Source organism: Sciurus vulgaris (assembly GCF_902686455.1).
Source record: "Sciurus vulgaris genome assembly, chromosome: 12".
NCBI classification, from domain to species: Eukaryota; Metazoa; Chordata; class Mammalia; order Rodentia; family Sciuridae; genus Sciurus; species Sciurus vulgaris.
In genome coordinates this window covers 1,869,381-1,885,790 of record NC_136473.1, presented here as the reverse complement: position 1 = coordinate 1,885,790, position 16,410 = coordinate 1,869,381, and the positions used below count along the sequence as shown (strand labels likewise).

At 51.1% G+C, this 16,410-nt stretch overlaps 1 protein-coding gene across 5 annotated transcripts in view; it reads left to right on the top strand.

The window, feature by feature from the left end:
• PCNX2 (pecanex 2) overlaps positions 1 to 16,410 on the top strand; it is a 193,919-nt gene that overhangs the window by 117,195 nt on the left and 60,314 nt on the right. For all 5 annotated transcript variants that reach the window (XM_079107189.1, XM_079107187.1, XM_079107188.1 and 2 more), the window contains one exon: positions 13,733 to 13,841. In XM_079107189.1, the coding sequence (XP_078963315.1) occupies positions 13,733 to 13,841 (109 nt within the window). The remainder of the gene's footprint in view (positions 1 to 13,732; positions 13,842 to 16,410) is intronic.

Sequence of the window (16,410 nt, the reverse complement as noted above, 5' to 3'; positions counted from 1 at the left end):
GCAGACACGATGCTCGAGTCACAGATGGAAGGCCGTCTGCTGCCCTCGCTGGAGTGGACACAGCTGTGCAGGCGATGTGAAGGCCCGTGTGCAGAGCTCATTCTTGACCCCATCTCTGGATTTGAATCCAGTGCTGATGGTTGTACGGTACGAATTGAGGTCTTGGGCATCCCCAGGCTGGCAATCCCAATGACAAGTGCATTCCCTGGGGTCTTGACCTGCATGGGCTTCCTCTCCTGCCAGAGCTTCCAGAAGGTAGCACCTGCAGCCACCTCCTTCAGGGCTCCCTCTGCGGCTGACTCACGTGGCCTGGCATCGCCATTATCTGTGTCTTCCTTTTTCACTCTTAGCTTCTTTCCCCTTCCCCACACTGTGCTGAGGAATGGACTTGTCAGGTTCATTAATCTTTCTCGTAATTCTGGAGTCTCCAGTAAAGTTGTCTCAGTTTGCTCTGCTGCAAAGACCCGCCCTGTCATGACATCCGCCCATTAGGCCTGGGCGCTCTTTGTGCCCCAGTGTCCCATCTCCAAGGAACCAGCATCTGCTCCCATGGAACTTCAGCTGTCTGCCACGTTGTAGGAAACAAGTCTGGGTCACGTGCTGGCAGCTTGGAAAGTACCCCCGAGAAGGAAGTAGCAGAGAACAGCTGAGAAGAAGAGAGGACAGTGCAGCAGAGACTGCACGTCCAGCTAAACTTGGAGGGTGTGCTTGGCTAATTGTAAAGCAAATTAAGCAAGAAATATGGCAAATGATGTCCACATGCCACCTTTATAATTTTATAATAGTCCAAGCCCCCATTGCCAGGCTTTGGCGTGGTGGGGGGGCTCCTCTTGAGTAGGTCCCTGTGGAATAATGGCCATTGGGTCTTTTTCCCAGAACCCCAGCCATCAAGCATTTCCTGGGTGTTCAGCATCCACTTCCACTTCTAAATCCTGCGTGAAGCCCATGGTGGAAGTTACCTGTGACACAGACAGGCCACATTTCCTTTGCCCCCAAATCTCTCCTAGTCGGCACGTGTCAGCAGCAGTGATGGTAGGGACTTGACATAGGCAAGCGTCCCCTTAGCTGCAGTGGAGACGACTCTTCCATTAGTCCTCAAGTCACATCAGCTCCTAGGACACTTGGCTGAACTATAGCATCTCTGTGACCACAGGGAATCTGACGTGCAGTCTTGGGGAGAAGCAGCCCTGCTATCGCCTTCTAGGGGTGCTGGGTGCATGGTCTCCACTCAGCACAGAGTTGAAGAACAGGACACAGACAGCAAGCAAGCAGCAGAGACAGACTTCTCCAGAAAGAAGGAGCCCCAGAGCTGGGAATCAGGTGGGGAGTCTGGCCCGTTCCTTCCATGGATCCTGGAACTTCCTCCTTTCCTTATCATCCACTCCTGTCCTCGCACTCCTCACTATTACTGGTTGGTGCTCCCATGTCCACAAGTCTGCTTTAGTTATATTATTGGGTCCCCCACTTAGAGCAGAGTACAGACATGTCTGTCTGATCAGGTCCCCGCTCGTGTCCAGGAGCGCTTTATCAAGCAGGAAGTTGACCTTGTTGGAAGACCCTCTCCATGCCCCTTTGTATTGGCCCTGCCCTGACCTTGCCACACTGCCCTGGCTGCGTAGGCCCTTCTGCATCTCCTTCGCTGCCTCTCGTGAGCGCTCAGCTCAGCTGGTGGGATCAGGGGTACAGTGCTATAGGTTAGCATCCTGGCTTTGAGGTGCAGGGCAGGAAGGACACAGTGCAGATGTGCCATCTGAAAGTTAATCCAGTGGATGTGTTTTAAAGGGAGTGCGTGTTTCAGGAAGACAAGTAAGGGAGAGGATTTTTTTTCTTTGTTTTGGATGTTGCATTATCTAGTGTTCTGGGAGGTCTAACACCCTAAGGAAGGTGAGATCCACGCAGCTTCAGGCCATGATGTTGTAACTGTCTTATCCCCACTCGCTCGGTTAGGCAGCCTCTCATCACTGTGACCAATACACCCAAGAAAAACAACTTAGAGAAGGAAGTATTTATGGTTTCAGTCCATGGTTGACTGACCATGGTTTCTGCTCATGGTTTCTCCAGGGCAGAAACATCATGGTGGAAGAGTGTGGCAGAAGGAAGCTGCTCAGCTATGGCAGCTGGGACACAGAGAGGAGAAGGGGCTGGGAGAGGATAGACCCTGCCAGGGCATGACTTGGTGACCTGCTTCCTGCACCTAGGTGGCACCTCCCAGGTGTCCATTCAGCCATCGGTCATCAGTCCACTGGGGAGATTAGAGTTCAATCACCTCCCCAAAGTCCACCTCTGAGCACATGAAACACTGGGGGACATCCCAGACCTAAGCCGTCATGTGCTGCTATAACAAAACACCTGAGACTGGGTAGTCTAATAAGAGGAATTATTTCTCACAGTTCTGGAGGCCAGAAGTCCAAGGTCAGACTCTGGCAGGCCTGGTGTCTGCTGAGGCTTGTTCTCTTCCTCCTGTTTTCCTTCTTTTTGATGAGTTCTGGTCAGGTGTTTCATAGAATGTCCCCTCTTGAAGTTCCCAGTTTTCCTCATGACAGGGAGGAAGACCACAATGGGTAAGCTGTAATTCCAGTCAAGGACTCGTACTGTCAGTGTGAGTTGTGCCCGTCATGCTAAGCATGATCAGCTGGCTCAGGCAGTGCTGGTCAGGGCCTCTGCACTGTGGAGTGACTCTTCTGTCCCCTTCGCACTCTGTGTACCCTAGCTGAAGGAGAGGGAAGTCATGTTTCACTTTCTTGAAGGGAAAATACACAAATTATTTGAATTCTTCTGTGTGGAGTTTTGTCCATTCATTCACTTATTCATTTGTCTCAGTCTGGACTTAGTTGTTTTACACTCAGGTTATAATACAATACTTGTTTATCTTACTTCCCACTGCACCCAGCTCTGGCTATGTGGGCTCTTTGGTTGGCTCCTGTGTCTCTTCGGTGTGACCCCAGTGTGTGTGACCGGAGCTTCCTGGCCATGTGGGTGCTCCAGGCCCCTGACACTCCTACCCCAGGCCGAGGATCAGCCACTTCTCCAAGGAGCCTGCATCCATTTTACTAGAGAATGATATTTAGACACCAAGATCTGGGTGCTAGGGAGTTTGTTGATGCTGGGCTGCCTTTACTTCTAAACCCTTCTGGTTGACCTGAGCAAGGAAGAGTATGTTTGTGTCCTGTCCTCTGTTTATACGCAGATATAGAAACATTTCTTCGTGTAACACTGTGCTCCAGCCCTAGTCTTCTCTCTCTGGAATTTCAAGCGTGCATGTTGCGCCTCTGCCATTACCCCGCAGTTCCTGAGAGTTGTGCTCTTTCTCCTCTCTGTGCTTCAGTGGGGAGGGATGTCCCCAGTGATGCATCTTCAGCTTCCCTGGTTCTGTCCTTTCCCTTGCCCAGGCTCCTCAGGGCCACTGGAGACACTCCTGGTTTCCGTTGCAGGATTTGCGTCTCTAGCCTTTCCTCTGATACTCTCTTAGGGTGGCTCTGTTTCCGTCACCCATCTGTTCTTCCATGTGATCCGCTTTTCCCAGGAGCACTTGAACTTACTGATTGCGGCTGTTCAGATCCTCTGTGGGATAACTCACATCTGTCGCACTGTTGAAAGCAGGACCTGTTGTTTCTGGTCGGAGGAACTGAGGTTAGTGACGTTTGGTGCGAGGACTTGGGCTAATCTGATAGGAGTTGGACTGTTAACTAACGTCCCTTTAGCTGTGGGCCTTGGAAGCTTCAGATCTTTCCAGAGCTCCTGGTTTTGTCTCCTCTTGACTCTTGACCCCTAATCGCCTCCTCAGAGTCCACGTCCTGCAGCACTGTCATCTCAGCATCACTGTATGGTACCTCTTGCTGTGCACGCACGGTGTGGGGAGCAGAGCCTTGTTCCAAGTAAGTCAGCTGGGACTGTGACCCGTGCCAGGATTTCCCGGGTGGTGCAGCTTTGTTCCCCTGTACCCTCTGGTCCCCGTTGGCCCCGTTCCCTCCTCCCTTTGGGAGACACCTGGCGTGCTGCAGGGGAGGCGCTCCCTCCCACCTGGACAGGCGCCTGTGGAGGCCTCCACTCTGGGGGCGAGGCTTCCTGCTTCAGCTCTCCTCATCTGCTGGAGCCTGGGGTGGGACACGCACCCTGAGAGCCTCCCCGAGGCTGTCCTGACCTCCTGCTGGCTCACACTCAGCCTCCCCAAATCACCACAAACCACTTACATGTTGCCACCTGTTGTGGCTCCAGCTGCTTCTGCCCCGGCATGCGGGGCTCCGGTGTGGTCTCAGGATACACCTGTTCTCCGTGTTCAGAACATGACCCCACAGCAGCAGTGGGCTCATGCCCTAAGGCGTCCCTGGTTGTCAGTGTGCCCAGTTTTTCTTCTGAGGACAGGAGTGACAACTTCCAAGCTCTACACGTCACAGCGGGAACCAAGAGCCCCTCAATTCTCTCCTGAAAACCACAAACCAGATTTTGTCCACTGTCTGCCCCAAATCCTGCATCAGCTTCCTATTTCACATCAAATAAAAGTCAAATCCACCACAATGGCCCACCGGCCAGCCCCAGCTGGGTCCTCTGCCCCAATGGCCTCTCCCGTTCTCCCCTTGCTGGACCCAGGTGTTCCTGCAGCCCTCGGCTCTGCCACGCGGGTGCCATGGTGGTCCCATGTGAAGGGAGAGTGTGACGGCACAGAAACCAGGCAGAGACCCACACGTAGAAAGTTTAATTTGTCAGTCAGAGTCGGACAAAGGCCATCGCTCAGAAAAGCTGAGAGAGGACAGGGAAAATCTGACTCTCCGGTGTTTTATGGGGCTGGTTGGGGCTGCTTGTGCAAGGTCACATGAGCTGTCGGTTCAGCAGCTTGCAGCGGACTGCTGGGACAAACAGGAGAGAGGCCAGTCAGTCGTGCACAGGTGGCTTGGGAAGCGAGGCTACCTTTTAGCTTCTGTTTTTTCCTGTAAGCGTCCCTCTAAGGCAGAAGAGCAAAACTATTCTTTAGGGCAGGAGAGTGAAACTTGTTTTATTTATTTATTTTATTTTTATTTTTATTTTTTACAGACTGCATTTTGATTCATTGTACACAATTGGGGTATGTCATTTCCTTTCTATGGTTGTGCACGATGTAGAGTCACACCATTCGTGTAATCATACATGTGCATAGGGTAGTGAGGTCTGTCTCATTCCACCATTTTGCAGACGAGTCCTCCCTCTTATTTCCCTCTATGGAATCTAAAAACATATTTTATACAAATGAGATAAGAATTTAAAAAAGCAAAGATGTTACGTTTTGGACCCTGATCTCTAGAAATGATTCTCCCTGGTTGTACTCAAGAATGTTCTGTAAGGTTCAGGTCCTGACCTTCACTCACTGACATGGGGCACAGGTCCTGTCCTTCACTCACTGACCTAGGATCAGGTTTTGTCCCTCACTCACTGACACAGGGCACAGGTCCTGTCCCTCCCTCACTGACACGGGGCACAGGTCCTGTCCCTCACTCACTGACACAGGATCAGGTTTTGTCCTTCACTCACTGACACAGGATCAGGTCCTGTCCTTCACTCACTGACCTAGGATCAGGTTTTGTCCCTCACTCACTGACACACCCTGACTCACAGAGCAGCATTGTGCTGCAGTGCACATGTGGCATGTCTGTGCAGTGATCGCTGCTCATTCGCTCAGTGGTCTGTCACTGACTCACACCCCCAGACTGGAACGGCCTGTTCCCAGTCTGCGCTAGCACAGTAGGCAGCAGGGTCCCGTAGCCACTATGTGACTGTGTTCCACCATCTCAGGGATACAAATGCACTCTCAGTTGTTGTTGGATGGTTTGCAACTTTGTCCAGGAACCGAGGACACACGTCAGAGCATCCCTGTTCTGGGGAAGATTGGAAATGCCTCTGGTGCTGGGACCGCTGTTTATCTCCAGCCTCCTGCAACACCCGCAGAGGCAGGGCCTAATAATGACTCGGAGTGCATTGACTGCATTCCATGGGGAGTTTGAGATGGGAAACTGGCTTTGAGAAATGGAGTCTGGTGTGGATGTGGTGGCTCCACGGCGTTTTACTGCTCTACAGGGAAGGTGACTCACTTCCCAGGGACAGGAGTGGGTGGGAGGAGGGAAGGTCACCCAGAGTTCCTCCCCTGGCTTTGCAGGGTGCATCTCGAGTTTCCTGGCTTCTTGCTTCTCTGGCTGCTGCATGCTGCCAGCTCACAGTGTGGGCCTGCTCAGGGCTCTGTGCTCTGTGGGCCTCTGAGTCCCTCTTGCAGAACCAAGGGGTAAACCACAGCCTGCCTCACTGTAGATCTGCTTTGTGGTGACAAGCTGATGTCACCTGCTGGCCTGCTCACTGCACCCTGGTCATGCTGTGCCTGCACACTTCACAGCATCATGGCATTTCTAGAAAGGGCCTGCTTGACCCCCACCCATCCTTTACTCAAGCCTTACAGCCTTACACGGTCAATGCTGGGCCCGTCCACCCTGACCCCCTTCCTCCCCAGCCACTCCCCAGGCACCCACAGCCCGCTCCTCCTCTGCCTCCCTCAAGAGGAACACCCCACACAGGCCCTGGGTCACTCTGTTCCTGGGTCTCCAGGCCGGAGGAGCCCTCTCGGTGGGTGGCAGCATTCCCAGGTTGCAGGGCGTGCTCTCGGCTTCTGTGGGGCTCTGGAGAGCGGGTCCAAGGCAGGAGGCGTCCAGTCAGAGGCCTGCTGCGCTTCCCTTGCTCCCCGCCCCACCCCTTCCTTCTCCCCGAGCTCTGGGCTCCAAGACTGCTCTTCACCAGGACCCGCGCTCCCCCGCTTCCCCTCTCCCTCCCTGGTGTCTTCTTTCCTTCCTGCTTCCAGTCAGTCCTGTTCCCTTTCTGGATACCTCTTGCGGAGCAATGCGGTGCCTGCTGCACCGTGGCATTGATGCCTTTCGGGCATAAGAACCCTTCTGGGTTGCCAGGGATTTTTGTGTGTGGGTGTTGACTTTATTCAGCATCCTTCCTGCACAACTGAGCAACATATGGTTTTCTTTTCTGCCTTTTCAGTTTTGTGAATTACATTAACTTTTTTTTTTTTTTAATTTAAGCCACTGTGAGATGAACCAGATTGGATCATGATGTGTTTTATACATTTATAGGTTTATTTTGTAAATATTTTATTGAAGATTTCTATACTTACTGATGGCAACAACTTTATCTTCCTCTCATAATATTATTCTCAAATTTTAGCTTTAAAACTAGCTCCCAACATAAACTGTGAAGTTTTCTGAAATGCACGTTATGAAGCTCTGTCATTTCCTCCCTGGACTGCTTTGGCTGACTTCTGGTTGGTACGGCGCTTTTCATTGTCACTCGTTTTTAAATATTTTCTGATTTTTACTATTATTTCTTCTTAACTAATTCATTGCTGTTTTGTTGTTGTTACATCCAAATGTTAAGGTTTGTGGTTGTGGTTTGCTATTGTATTGTAGCAACTTTTTTTTAATTCACTTTTCATTGTAAAGTTGTGGGTAATAGTGATTTTTAGTATTGATCAAGACTTCCTTGGTAGTTTATTAAGTTATCGATTCTTGTAAATCAAAAATTTGCTTGGCAATCATATTCTTTTTTAGTTGGCCATAAAGTTCCAATATGCATATTTCTTAGGTGAAGTTGTCAATTCTGTTTGTCAAGTATTTTATGTGCTTATTTGCTGACTGTCTGGTTGGAGGACCGTGTCCTGAGACAGGTGTGTGGTAGATTCGTTCATTGAAGATGGGTTGATCTCTGCTGGCTTCCTTTAGCTGCTTTGAGACTTCATATGAGTTCAACCACCTGCGGGTCAACTGTTGTATCTTCTTAGTGAGTCCCCTCTTTTGTTACGTTACGTTACTGTTGTCTTTGAGTACAGATCTGTTTTGTCTGATGTTAATATAGCTAAGCCAGCTTTCCTGTGGCTAGAATTTACCTGCTGCCTTTTGCTTTAGTCAGCTCTTTTGCCACTGGGACCAAAAGACCTTACAAGAACAATTAGAGGAGGCGAAGTTTATTTTGGGGCTCCCAGTTTCAGAGTTCTCAGTCTGTAGACAGCCGACTCCAATCCTCAGGACCCAAGGTGAAGCAGAACATCATGGCAGAAGAGTGAGAAGGAGGAGTGCAGTTCAGGACATGGCCATGAGAGAGCAGAGAGAGTTCTCAACAGGACAAAACATACCCAGGGCAAGTCCCCCGTGACCCACCTCCCCGCACACCCCACCCGCCTGCAGTCGCCACTCGGCTGATTGATTCAAGGGGACCGATGCACTGACTCTCGTAGCTCGATCACTTCACCTCTGAACTTTCTTGCCTGGTCTCACACGTGAGCTTTTGTAGGACACCTCATATCTTTAACCTTAACACCTTTCTAGGTCATTTTGGTATTTCTTATAAAAATAACTGGTAAGATTTTCTTTTTAATGCACACTGAGATTTTATATTTTGGTTGGCAAATTTTATCCATTTACATTTGCTGTGATTACTGATATGTTTGAACTGTTTTCTATCCTGGTGGTTTTTTAAAATTTTATTTATAATGTTTCCCTCCACCCTTGCGTTCTTTCCTTCTGATGAATGGAATGGTCCTTCTTTAAATTATTTTTCTTCTCCAGTGCTTTGGAAATTGACTATTGTATTCCTAGACTTTTAGTAAATTCACTGGCCTCGTGTCATGCCCAGACCAGCAGCATCAGCATCACCCAGAAGTTATAAGAATGCACATTCTTGGGCTCCTTCCCAGACCCACTGAATCAGAACCCTCCTCTGTAGGTGGGAGGCAGGTCTTCATTTTGTAGGTTCTCTGGCTGATTCTGATATGAATAAAAGTTTGAAATCTTCAGTCCTTTAGTGGTTACTCTTACACTATTAATAAATACACTCAATTAGCATTCAAAATGAAACCTTCTCCCTTTCAAACAACACGAGAACTGTAAACTTTAACCCTGATTCTCCCTTCCCATCTTAAATATTTACAATGCATAGCACTTGATTCCACATTCAAATGAATCATTCCTCACATAGATATTCTAACATTGTAGTAGCTTCCTTTCTCACCATTATTCTTGTATATAATTTCCTCCTTTAGGAACAGATTTCTTGCTTACTCTTGTGTGTTCTTTAACTGTTTTTTCTGCAAAGTTCTATGGGTGGTATTTTTGTCTAAAAGTTCTGTTTTCACCTCTTACCTGAGCAACAGTGTAGTCATATGCAAACTGATAACTTGATAGATATTTTTTTCTTATCCCTTTGAAAAGATTATGACATTGTCTTCCGGCATATATTCTTGCCAATAAGAAGTAATTCTTTTGTAGATGATCTGTTAAGAAAGATGATTTTTTTCTTTGGCTCTGATCTAATGTGTTCTCATATCATTTGAGTAAGGTAATTTTTCATTTATGCTGCACAGGATTTGATGTGGTTCTTCAGTGCTGTGACCCTACATCCTGAATTCTGGATATTTCTGGACCATTGCTCAACAAGGACATCTCCTACTTCTCTCTATACTTTCCTTTGGGGACTCAGTTGCATTAGCTTCCTCTTCTGTCACAGGGGCCTTGTGCCCTCTCCTGCTTCTTCTCTCCACTCTCGGCTCTGTGTTCCAGGTGGCTTAGTGACTGTCCAATGGATGCTGTGTATGGGTTCCTAGCACATGATGTTCGCTGAGGCAGACTCTGACTTGGAATTCACTCTTATTGCCAGTTATAACCACTATCTGAATGATTCATCAGAGTCACAATAAAATTCTAGGTCATGTTGTCAGCTACTATTTGAGGATAGTTTATGATTTACATCTAATATTCCAAAATGTGGTTGTCATATTTTCTGTTACTGATTTGTTATTCTATCAGAGTGACACTCCCACCCCAAAAAAGTGGGGCCCGAGGTCTGAGCTGTCCCTGGGTCCCGCCCTTGTTGACCCTCCTTCTACTTCCCACGCTGCCCCAGGTTAGAAGACCTGGGCGTTCTCCCAGCTCCTGCATTTGCAGCCTTCAGTCCCTCAGCCGGCTCCCACCTAAAGTCACTACTCGTCCCCCTGAACCTCCTCAGGTCCCCTCCTCTGCAGGCCTCGAGGACCTCAGCTTCCGCTCTGTTCTTTACCTTGGACTCGATGTCCCTTTGGCTCAGTCCTCTGCTTCTGTAAGTCCTTTCAGCCTCGTGTGACCTTCAAGTTCAGGTGCTGGCACCCCGTTTGAAGTGCGTGTCTTCCTGAGGAGGAGACCTGTGCAGCTGACAGCCAAGTGCAAGAGCCCTGGAGTCGTAGGACCAGCTCAGGGGCACGGCCTGCAGGCCAGTCCGGCTCAGATAGCTGGACAGGAGGTCCCACCTGGGGTCTGGAGGGAAGGCTGCTCTTTCACCCAATGGGGCAGAGCACGGGCACTGGCAAGGTCAGTGCCTGGCCCGCTCTGTCACTGGGACGGGGCGGTCCCCAGAGAAAGACAGCCTGTGCCTTCCTGCAGAATGTGTCAGCCAGGAAGGGTTTGGGGTCACCTTTCCTTGGTGACACCTCTTAAAGATGGCTCGTGGATGTAGACAGATTGGCTTTACTGTTTATAGCAGATGTGTAACAGCATGTCTGTGCAGAGCTGAGAAGATGGTGCCAAAAGAGGTCATTCGAAACGACAATATTTATGGTGGCTTTCTTTCTTTAGGAAATAGCCAGAATTATTCTGTTGCGACTTTCTTTCTTCTTTCTTGGTGTTTTTAGTGGAAAGAACACAAATAATCTGGTCTTCTCTGACGGTCCTTTCCAGTGGCCCATGAAGTTTGTCTTGCAGTGTAATCAAGCCGAGCAGGATCTTGGAGGTAGAGCACAGGAGTGAGGTCAGCGTCGTAGAAACCGAGGCCCCACATGCCCCTCGAGGTGTGTTGCGTGGGGACTGTGACCCAGGAACCAGACTCGGGGATCAGCAGGGGAAGAAGATGTGAGATGCAGTGTGGATGGTGACATCCTTTTTCAGAGGCGGCCTCAGCCTCCGGGCTCCAGTCTCAGCTTCAGCCTCTGACCGGTTCCAGTCTGGGCTTGGTGTGGGAGGAGGGGCCGTCACCCCCATTTCAACGAGGACATGCTGGAGCAGAGCTGGAAAGGCGCTCTGGCCCTGCCTCTGACACTAGGAGTCCCACGCCTCCACCACACGTACTTCTCCCTGTGGGCGTCACCAGGGGCCACTGCATACTGTGTGGCCAGGAATCAGAGACCTAAAGAGCTGACGCTCAGGAGATGGGCGTCTGCAGTGGTTGGGAAGAGCAGAGTCTGCTTTCTTAGCCCAAGTAGGAAATCTTAGGGCGCCTGCATTTCCTTCTCCACAGTTTTCTTGAGAAGGACGAGGCACAGAGATGGGGAAAGAGAAGACGCCTGGGGCCCTGCCGCAGTCAGAGCAGGAGGGCTCGCATTGGGAACCCTCAGATGTCTGATTACTGGCTTTGCTTGTGCGTAAATACGAGTTGCTGCGCTAAGCAAAAAATAATTGTAATAGATTCACTTAATCATGATGCAGCAGAGTTGGACTTGCGAGAGCTTTAAACTTGCAGATGAGGCTCCCCCAGGGCAGCCTGGCTGATTGCAGAGCTGCGCCTGACCTACTTACCGCTCTTCTAAGGCAGCCGCAGGCCTCCCAGGATGCGCCAGTGCGTCGAGAACCCGGCAGAGCCGCTTACTGAGCCCGTTCGTTCAGGGCGTTTGGTGCCGAGCTCCCTGGAGGCTCCCTGGCTCAGACTCGCAGTTCTCACCTTGTGAGCCACGAGATCGGCACTGACACCTGCACCAGGGATTCTCAACCGCGGGTGATGGGCAGGAGGGTTCCCACCAAGAGGCGTCTTGTCTCGGGAGGGCAGTTGGCATCAACGAGCAAGGGAGCCCAGCTGCTTCTGGGACCCGGGAGTCACATGTGGGAGTCTCCTGTAGGGTTCATGATGGGCAGGAGGGAAAGTGACACCAGCTTTTAAAGGAGACTCTCTTTTCCCAGAGGAGCCAGGCCAGAGTCTGGCTTAGAACTCTGGGTCTCTCCATCCGTGCGGGCACCTGGTGGCTGGCACAGGTGAGGTGGGGAGACCATTTCAAGTGAACCTAAGTGGGTGGACCTCCGGCTGGCGGGTAGACCAAGGTGCTGCTTGCTCAGCTGTTGGACTCCAAAGGCACAGGGCTGTGGCACCCCATCCACCTGGGTCCAGAGGACATCGGCCAGGCCCTGACTGATGTGGAGGTGGCCTCACTGAGCAAGCCAACACTGTAGTGATCAGCCTCTGTGGTGAAGCAAGTAGTCCAGGTCAGGCGGTGAACAGTCACTGGCCAGAGCCAGGTGTCCCTCGCCCTTTCTGGAATGCACTGGCCAACCCGCCCAAGCCGGGGTGCACAGAGCTCTCCCTCCCAAGCCTCTCCCATCCTCTTGAGTTCCTGCTTCTTCCCACGCCCGGGACCACCTGCCTTCTCTTCTCTCCACCTGCCGTTCTGCAGTTTCACCAAAGCTCACTGCCAGCTCATGGCCGGTGTCCCGGGTGGGCAGGCTGAGACCCTGGCTCTCTATGGGCCAGATCTCTGCTTCCAGGGGTTGTGTGTGTGCAGAGCCTCCAGGAGACCTGGCCAGCGGCCTATCCAAGGTGTTTATTTCTGCCTTATGTTTATCCAGAAGGATGATGTGTGGGAGTCACAGGAAATGTGAGATGAGACGAGCCAGGGAGGACTGGAGAGGATTCCGGAACCTCTCTGGCCTCCTTTGCGTCTTCATGCAACAAGCCCGAGCCATCTCATCGGTGGTCCTAGAATCAGTGCTGGCTCAGGGCCGAAGGGCTGAGTCCTCCTGGCTTTCCAACTGCTCCTTGGTGGCTCTGTTTCCCAGCCCGAGTCCTGCTTTCACGTGGCTTCCCGGTGTGCTGTATAATGCCTCTTGAGTCAAATTTAATTTTTTTCCTTCCCTTCACTTGATGGCCTTGCTGGAGAATGTGTCTCATTGTCTTGAAAGCCAGCCAGTCTGGGGACAGCCCTCCCGTCACCCGCGGCTCCCATCGTGGGTGCATCCTCTCTGTATGTCTGCAGCATCCTGCAGCACAGACTCACTGCACCTAAAGTGCCAGCAGCAGAGCTGGATGTGGGTGGTTCCTTAGTCACTTGCCACAAAGCTGGCGTCCACAGCCAGGCAGGTGACCCCTGCATCCGTCCTCCCACGGACGTTCAGGTCTGTGTCTGCAGCCAAAGCTACAGAGCATGTTGGCCCTTCCTGTTCACCCTGAGCCCATGGGTCTCCTCGCCACTCTGCTGTCCCAGAGCCCACGCTCCCCTGTGCTTCTCGCCCCATAGACAAGCAGCTTCCGCACCCAGTCTCGGCTTCCAAAGTGTTTTGTAATTGCACTTCAATGACATGGAGCTATTTTCTTCAGCAAAAGCAGCTGAACAGATGAAATGAAATTAATATTTTTAAAAAACCTCGACACTGTTGGGACACTAGGTATTGCATGAACCTCCCTGTAACTCTTGAAGACAGAGACTAGTTGAAAAGATCTCATATGAAGGGGGGCATTCAAGCTGTGATTGGCAGAAAAACACTCCCCAGCCCCAGCTTGAAGGAGCGACTGCTGAGATGAACCGGTAGGCTTTCTTCTGGTCCCTGTTGCTTCTTTCAAACGTCTTTAAGTAGCTGTGTTGCCTACAGGACAAAGGAAGATGAGGTACGAAGACAAGCAACAGTTTGGCTGCCCCTGTCCTCTAAATGACCTTGACACAGTTACAGGGACATGGCCCCCTCTGATGAATGCTCCCTTCTGCTTTCAGCTCGAGGACCTGCTGCACAAGATCCAGTTCGTCCTGACCTATGTGGCACCCTGGCAGATGGCGTGGGGCTCCTCCTTCCACGTGTTCGCTCAGCTATTCGCCATCCCTCGTATCCTTTCTGCTTCTGTTCTCACCCCCAAGCCGAGGCCCACATTGTGCAGGCTGAGCTCCGCATTGAACCCTGGCAAGAAACACATCCAAGTCCCTGCGACATCATCCTGATGGGACAGGAGGAGGCCCTTTGGATCCCCTCAGGCCACTTAGCTTTCAAAGGTGTCTTGTGAGTCTGAACTCTCACTGCTTCTCTGTGCGTATTCAGAAGTTGCTTTTATTTTTTCTGATCCTCCCGTTTGCCATGCCCAGCTCTGCATTTAGAGATCCTTCCTGTCTTTTAAATGGAAATCAACTGCTTAAATTATTGGTTTGACCTGTGCAAAATAGTGCAAATAGATTCACAGTCATTGGACACTGGGGACATGGTTGATGCATGCATCATGCTGTTGCATATTATATTATGATATAATACCATTATCTTATATATACCTCATCAACATTCAAAAACCCCACATGAGCTGCAAACAGAATCAACCAAATGTTTTTGAATACTGAAAAAGTATTTGTGTACTGAACAAGTATTTTAAGTCCTGAAAAATTATGGTTTTGTTGGTAGTGCTAGTGGCCAAGAAGGCTCGGTGTCTTTGTGTATTTTCATCTTTCTACAATGATAATTTGTTTTAATTCACTTAAAAACAAACTTGAGATGCCCCTTCTAAAGTCCCTTCCACATAGTTAAATTTCATGCTCCTGTGTGTGCTTGTGTGGAGAGACAGAGAGGAAGAAATTGATAAAAAGTACTCTTGAAGACAGAGACTAATTGAAAAATTGTTGATTCAGGCCTGAAATTGTCCCCGAGAGGTGTCAGCCCACTGATTCATACTCTGTAAGCCCGTTTCCAAGACGTGGGCCAGGGCCCACTTGCATCCGAATCCTGGAGGAGCTCACTACATCACATTACACTGTTTGAATTGGATGACAGGCTGAGGGTGTTCCTACACCCAGAGGTGAGCCAGCACCTCGGTTCTCACTCTGCAGCCCACCCCCATGCTGCTGGCAGGCCCTAGCGCCTGCCTGCAGCTCCTTCCTCCTGCCATTTGCAGAAGGCTCATTAGGACCACTCATGAGGAATCTCTGGGAACTGGTTATTCAGGGCTAGAAACACGCTTGGCATAATCATCCAGCGTAACAGCCTGGGTTTTATAAACGTTCTCCTCCGAGATTATTTGTTTAAAAAAAAAAAAAAAAGAGTTAAGCAGATCAAGGCTGGTCTCACAGGGCACGCTGTTCTGCATTTCTGTTCTTAGACCTGCGTTGCCATTGCTGAAGTGTTCCAGGAGAAGCCTGAGCTCACCCTGCTGCCCCTGGACCACAGGCATTTCCTAGGGGCAGGGGCTCAGTTCTCTCAGCAGGACCCTTCTAAACAGACAGGGAGGGGACAGCTTGAGTGGGTTTTTGCTGTGTGTCTGGGGTCTCATATCTGGGATTTCCAGCACGATTAGCTGATGGGAATCATCACCGTCACGCAGCCCTGCGGGGGAGCTGCCATAGGAATTGGAAGCTTGGCGTTCTGACCAGCGTGTGCAGGGCTGCGTGTGCTGCCTGGCGGATGGTGCCTTGTTGGGTGAGTGCCGTGGTCCCGAGCCAAGCGGAGGCTGCCAGCGTGCCCTGGACACGTGAGGTCACACACAAGCCTGTGTCCTGGCCCTTGAGAGCACCTGGGGGGACGGAAGCCGCGTTAGCGACCCGCGCACAGCGAGCCCAGGCCAGTGCTTCCCCGGTGTGCATTCTCTTAAGGAACCCACCCCTGAAATGTGGGTAATGGTGGCATCGCCTTCGCATCCAGCCCCACGCCTCCTTCCGGAGCCTTGTTTCCTCTCTTTGGCCATGACAGGAGCCTCCGCAGAGGCCTCTGCCCTGTGCTGTGGCGTCTGGGCCGCTCCCTGCCCTGTCCACAGACACCTCCCCCTTTGCGCAGTCACAGGCAGGTATCTGCCACCCGGAGTCCACAGCAGTTTGCTCAGAACGTGTGAGAGAAACCGCGTATACACCCGTCCAGAAGCAGCTGTCAGGCTCCCAATGTCGGCCCTGAATGCTGACTGATTTTGAAATGCTAATTATTTTATCACTCTATTAGGGAACTGTGGTCTCCACCCTGGCGTCGAGAAGGGAATGATTTACTCTGTTTGGAATTGAATCAGCCTTCGGGCCAGCGGGGCTCTGGTGGGGAAATTGCTTTCTCCAGACCAGCATGTCTTCTCCCTTGGTGCCTCTGCCGGCCTCTGAGCTCAGGCCTCCAGGGAAAGATGAGAACGCTTACCCTTCAACACCCGCGCAAGCTTGCAAGGGCGCTGGCTTCTGGTGACCGGACAGCTCCCCCACATCCCCTCAACCTGCAGTGCTGGAAGGCTGCCTTCTGGTGACTCTGCCTTTTAACTGCCGGTGTTGGTGTTTTTACTTTAAAGGTGCTTTTGAAGAAGGCCCCTTGCTGCTCGAGGGCAGCCCCTGGCACCCGCTTTGGGAAGAACGGAAGAGGGCTTTGGTGGCCCTGCTCCTAGGGGCCCCTCTCAGCATCCCCCGCCAGTGCCGGCACAGTCTTCTGTTCGCTCCGAGTGAGCTGTATG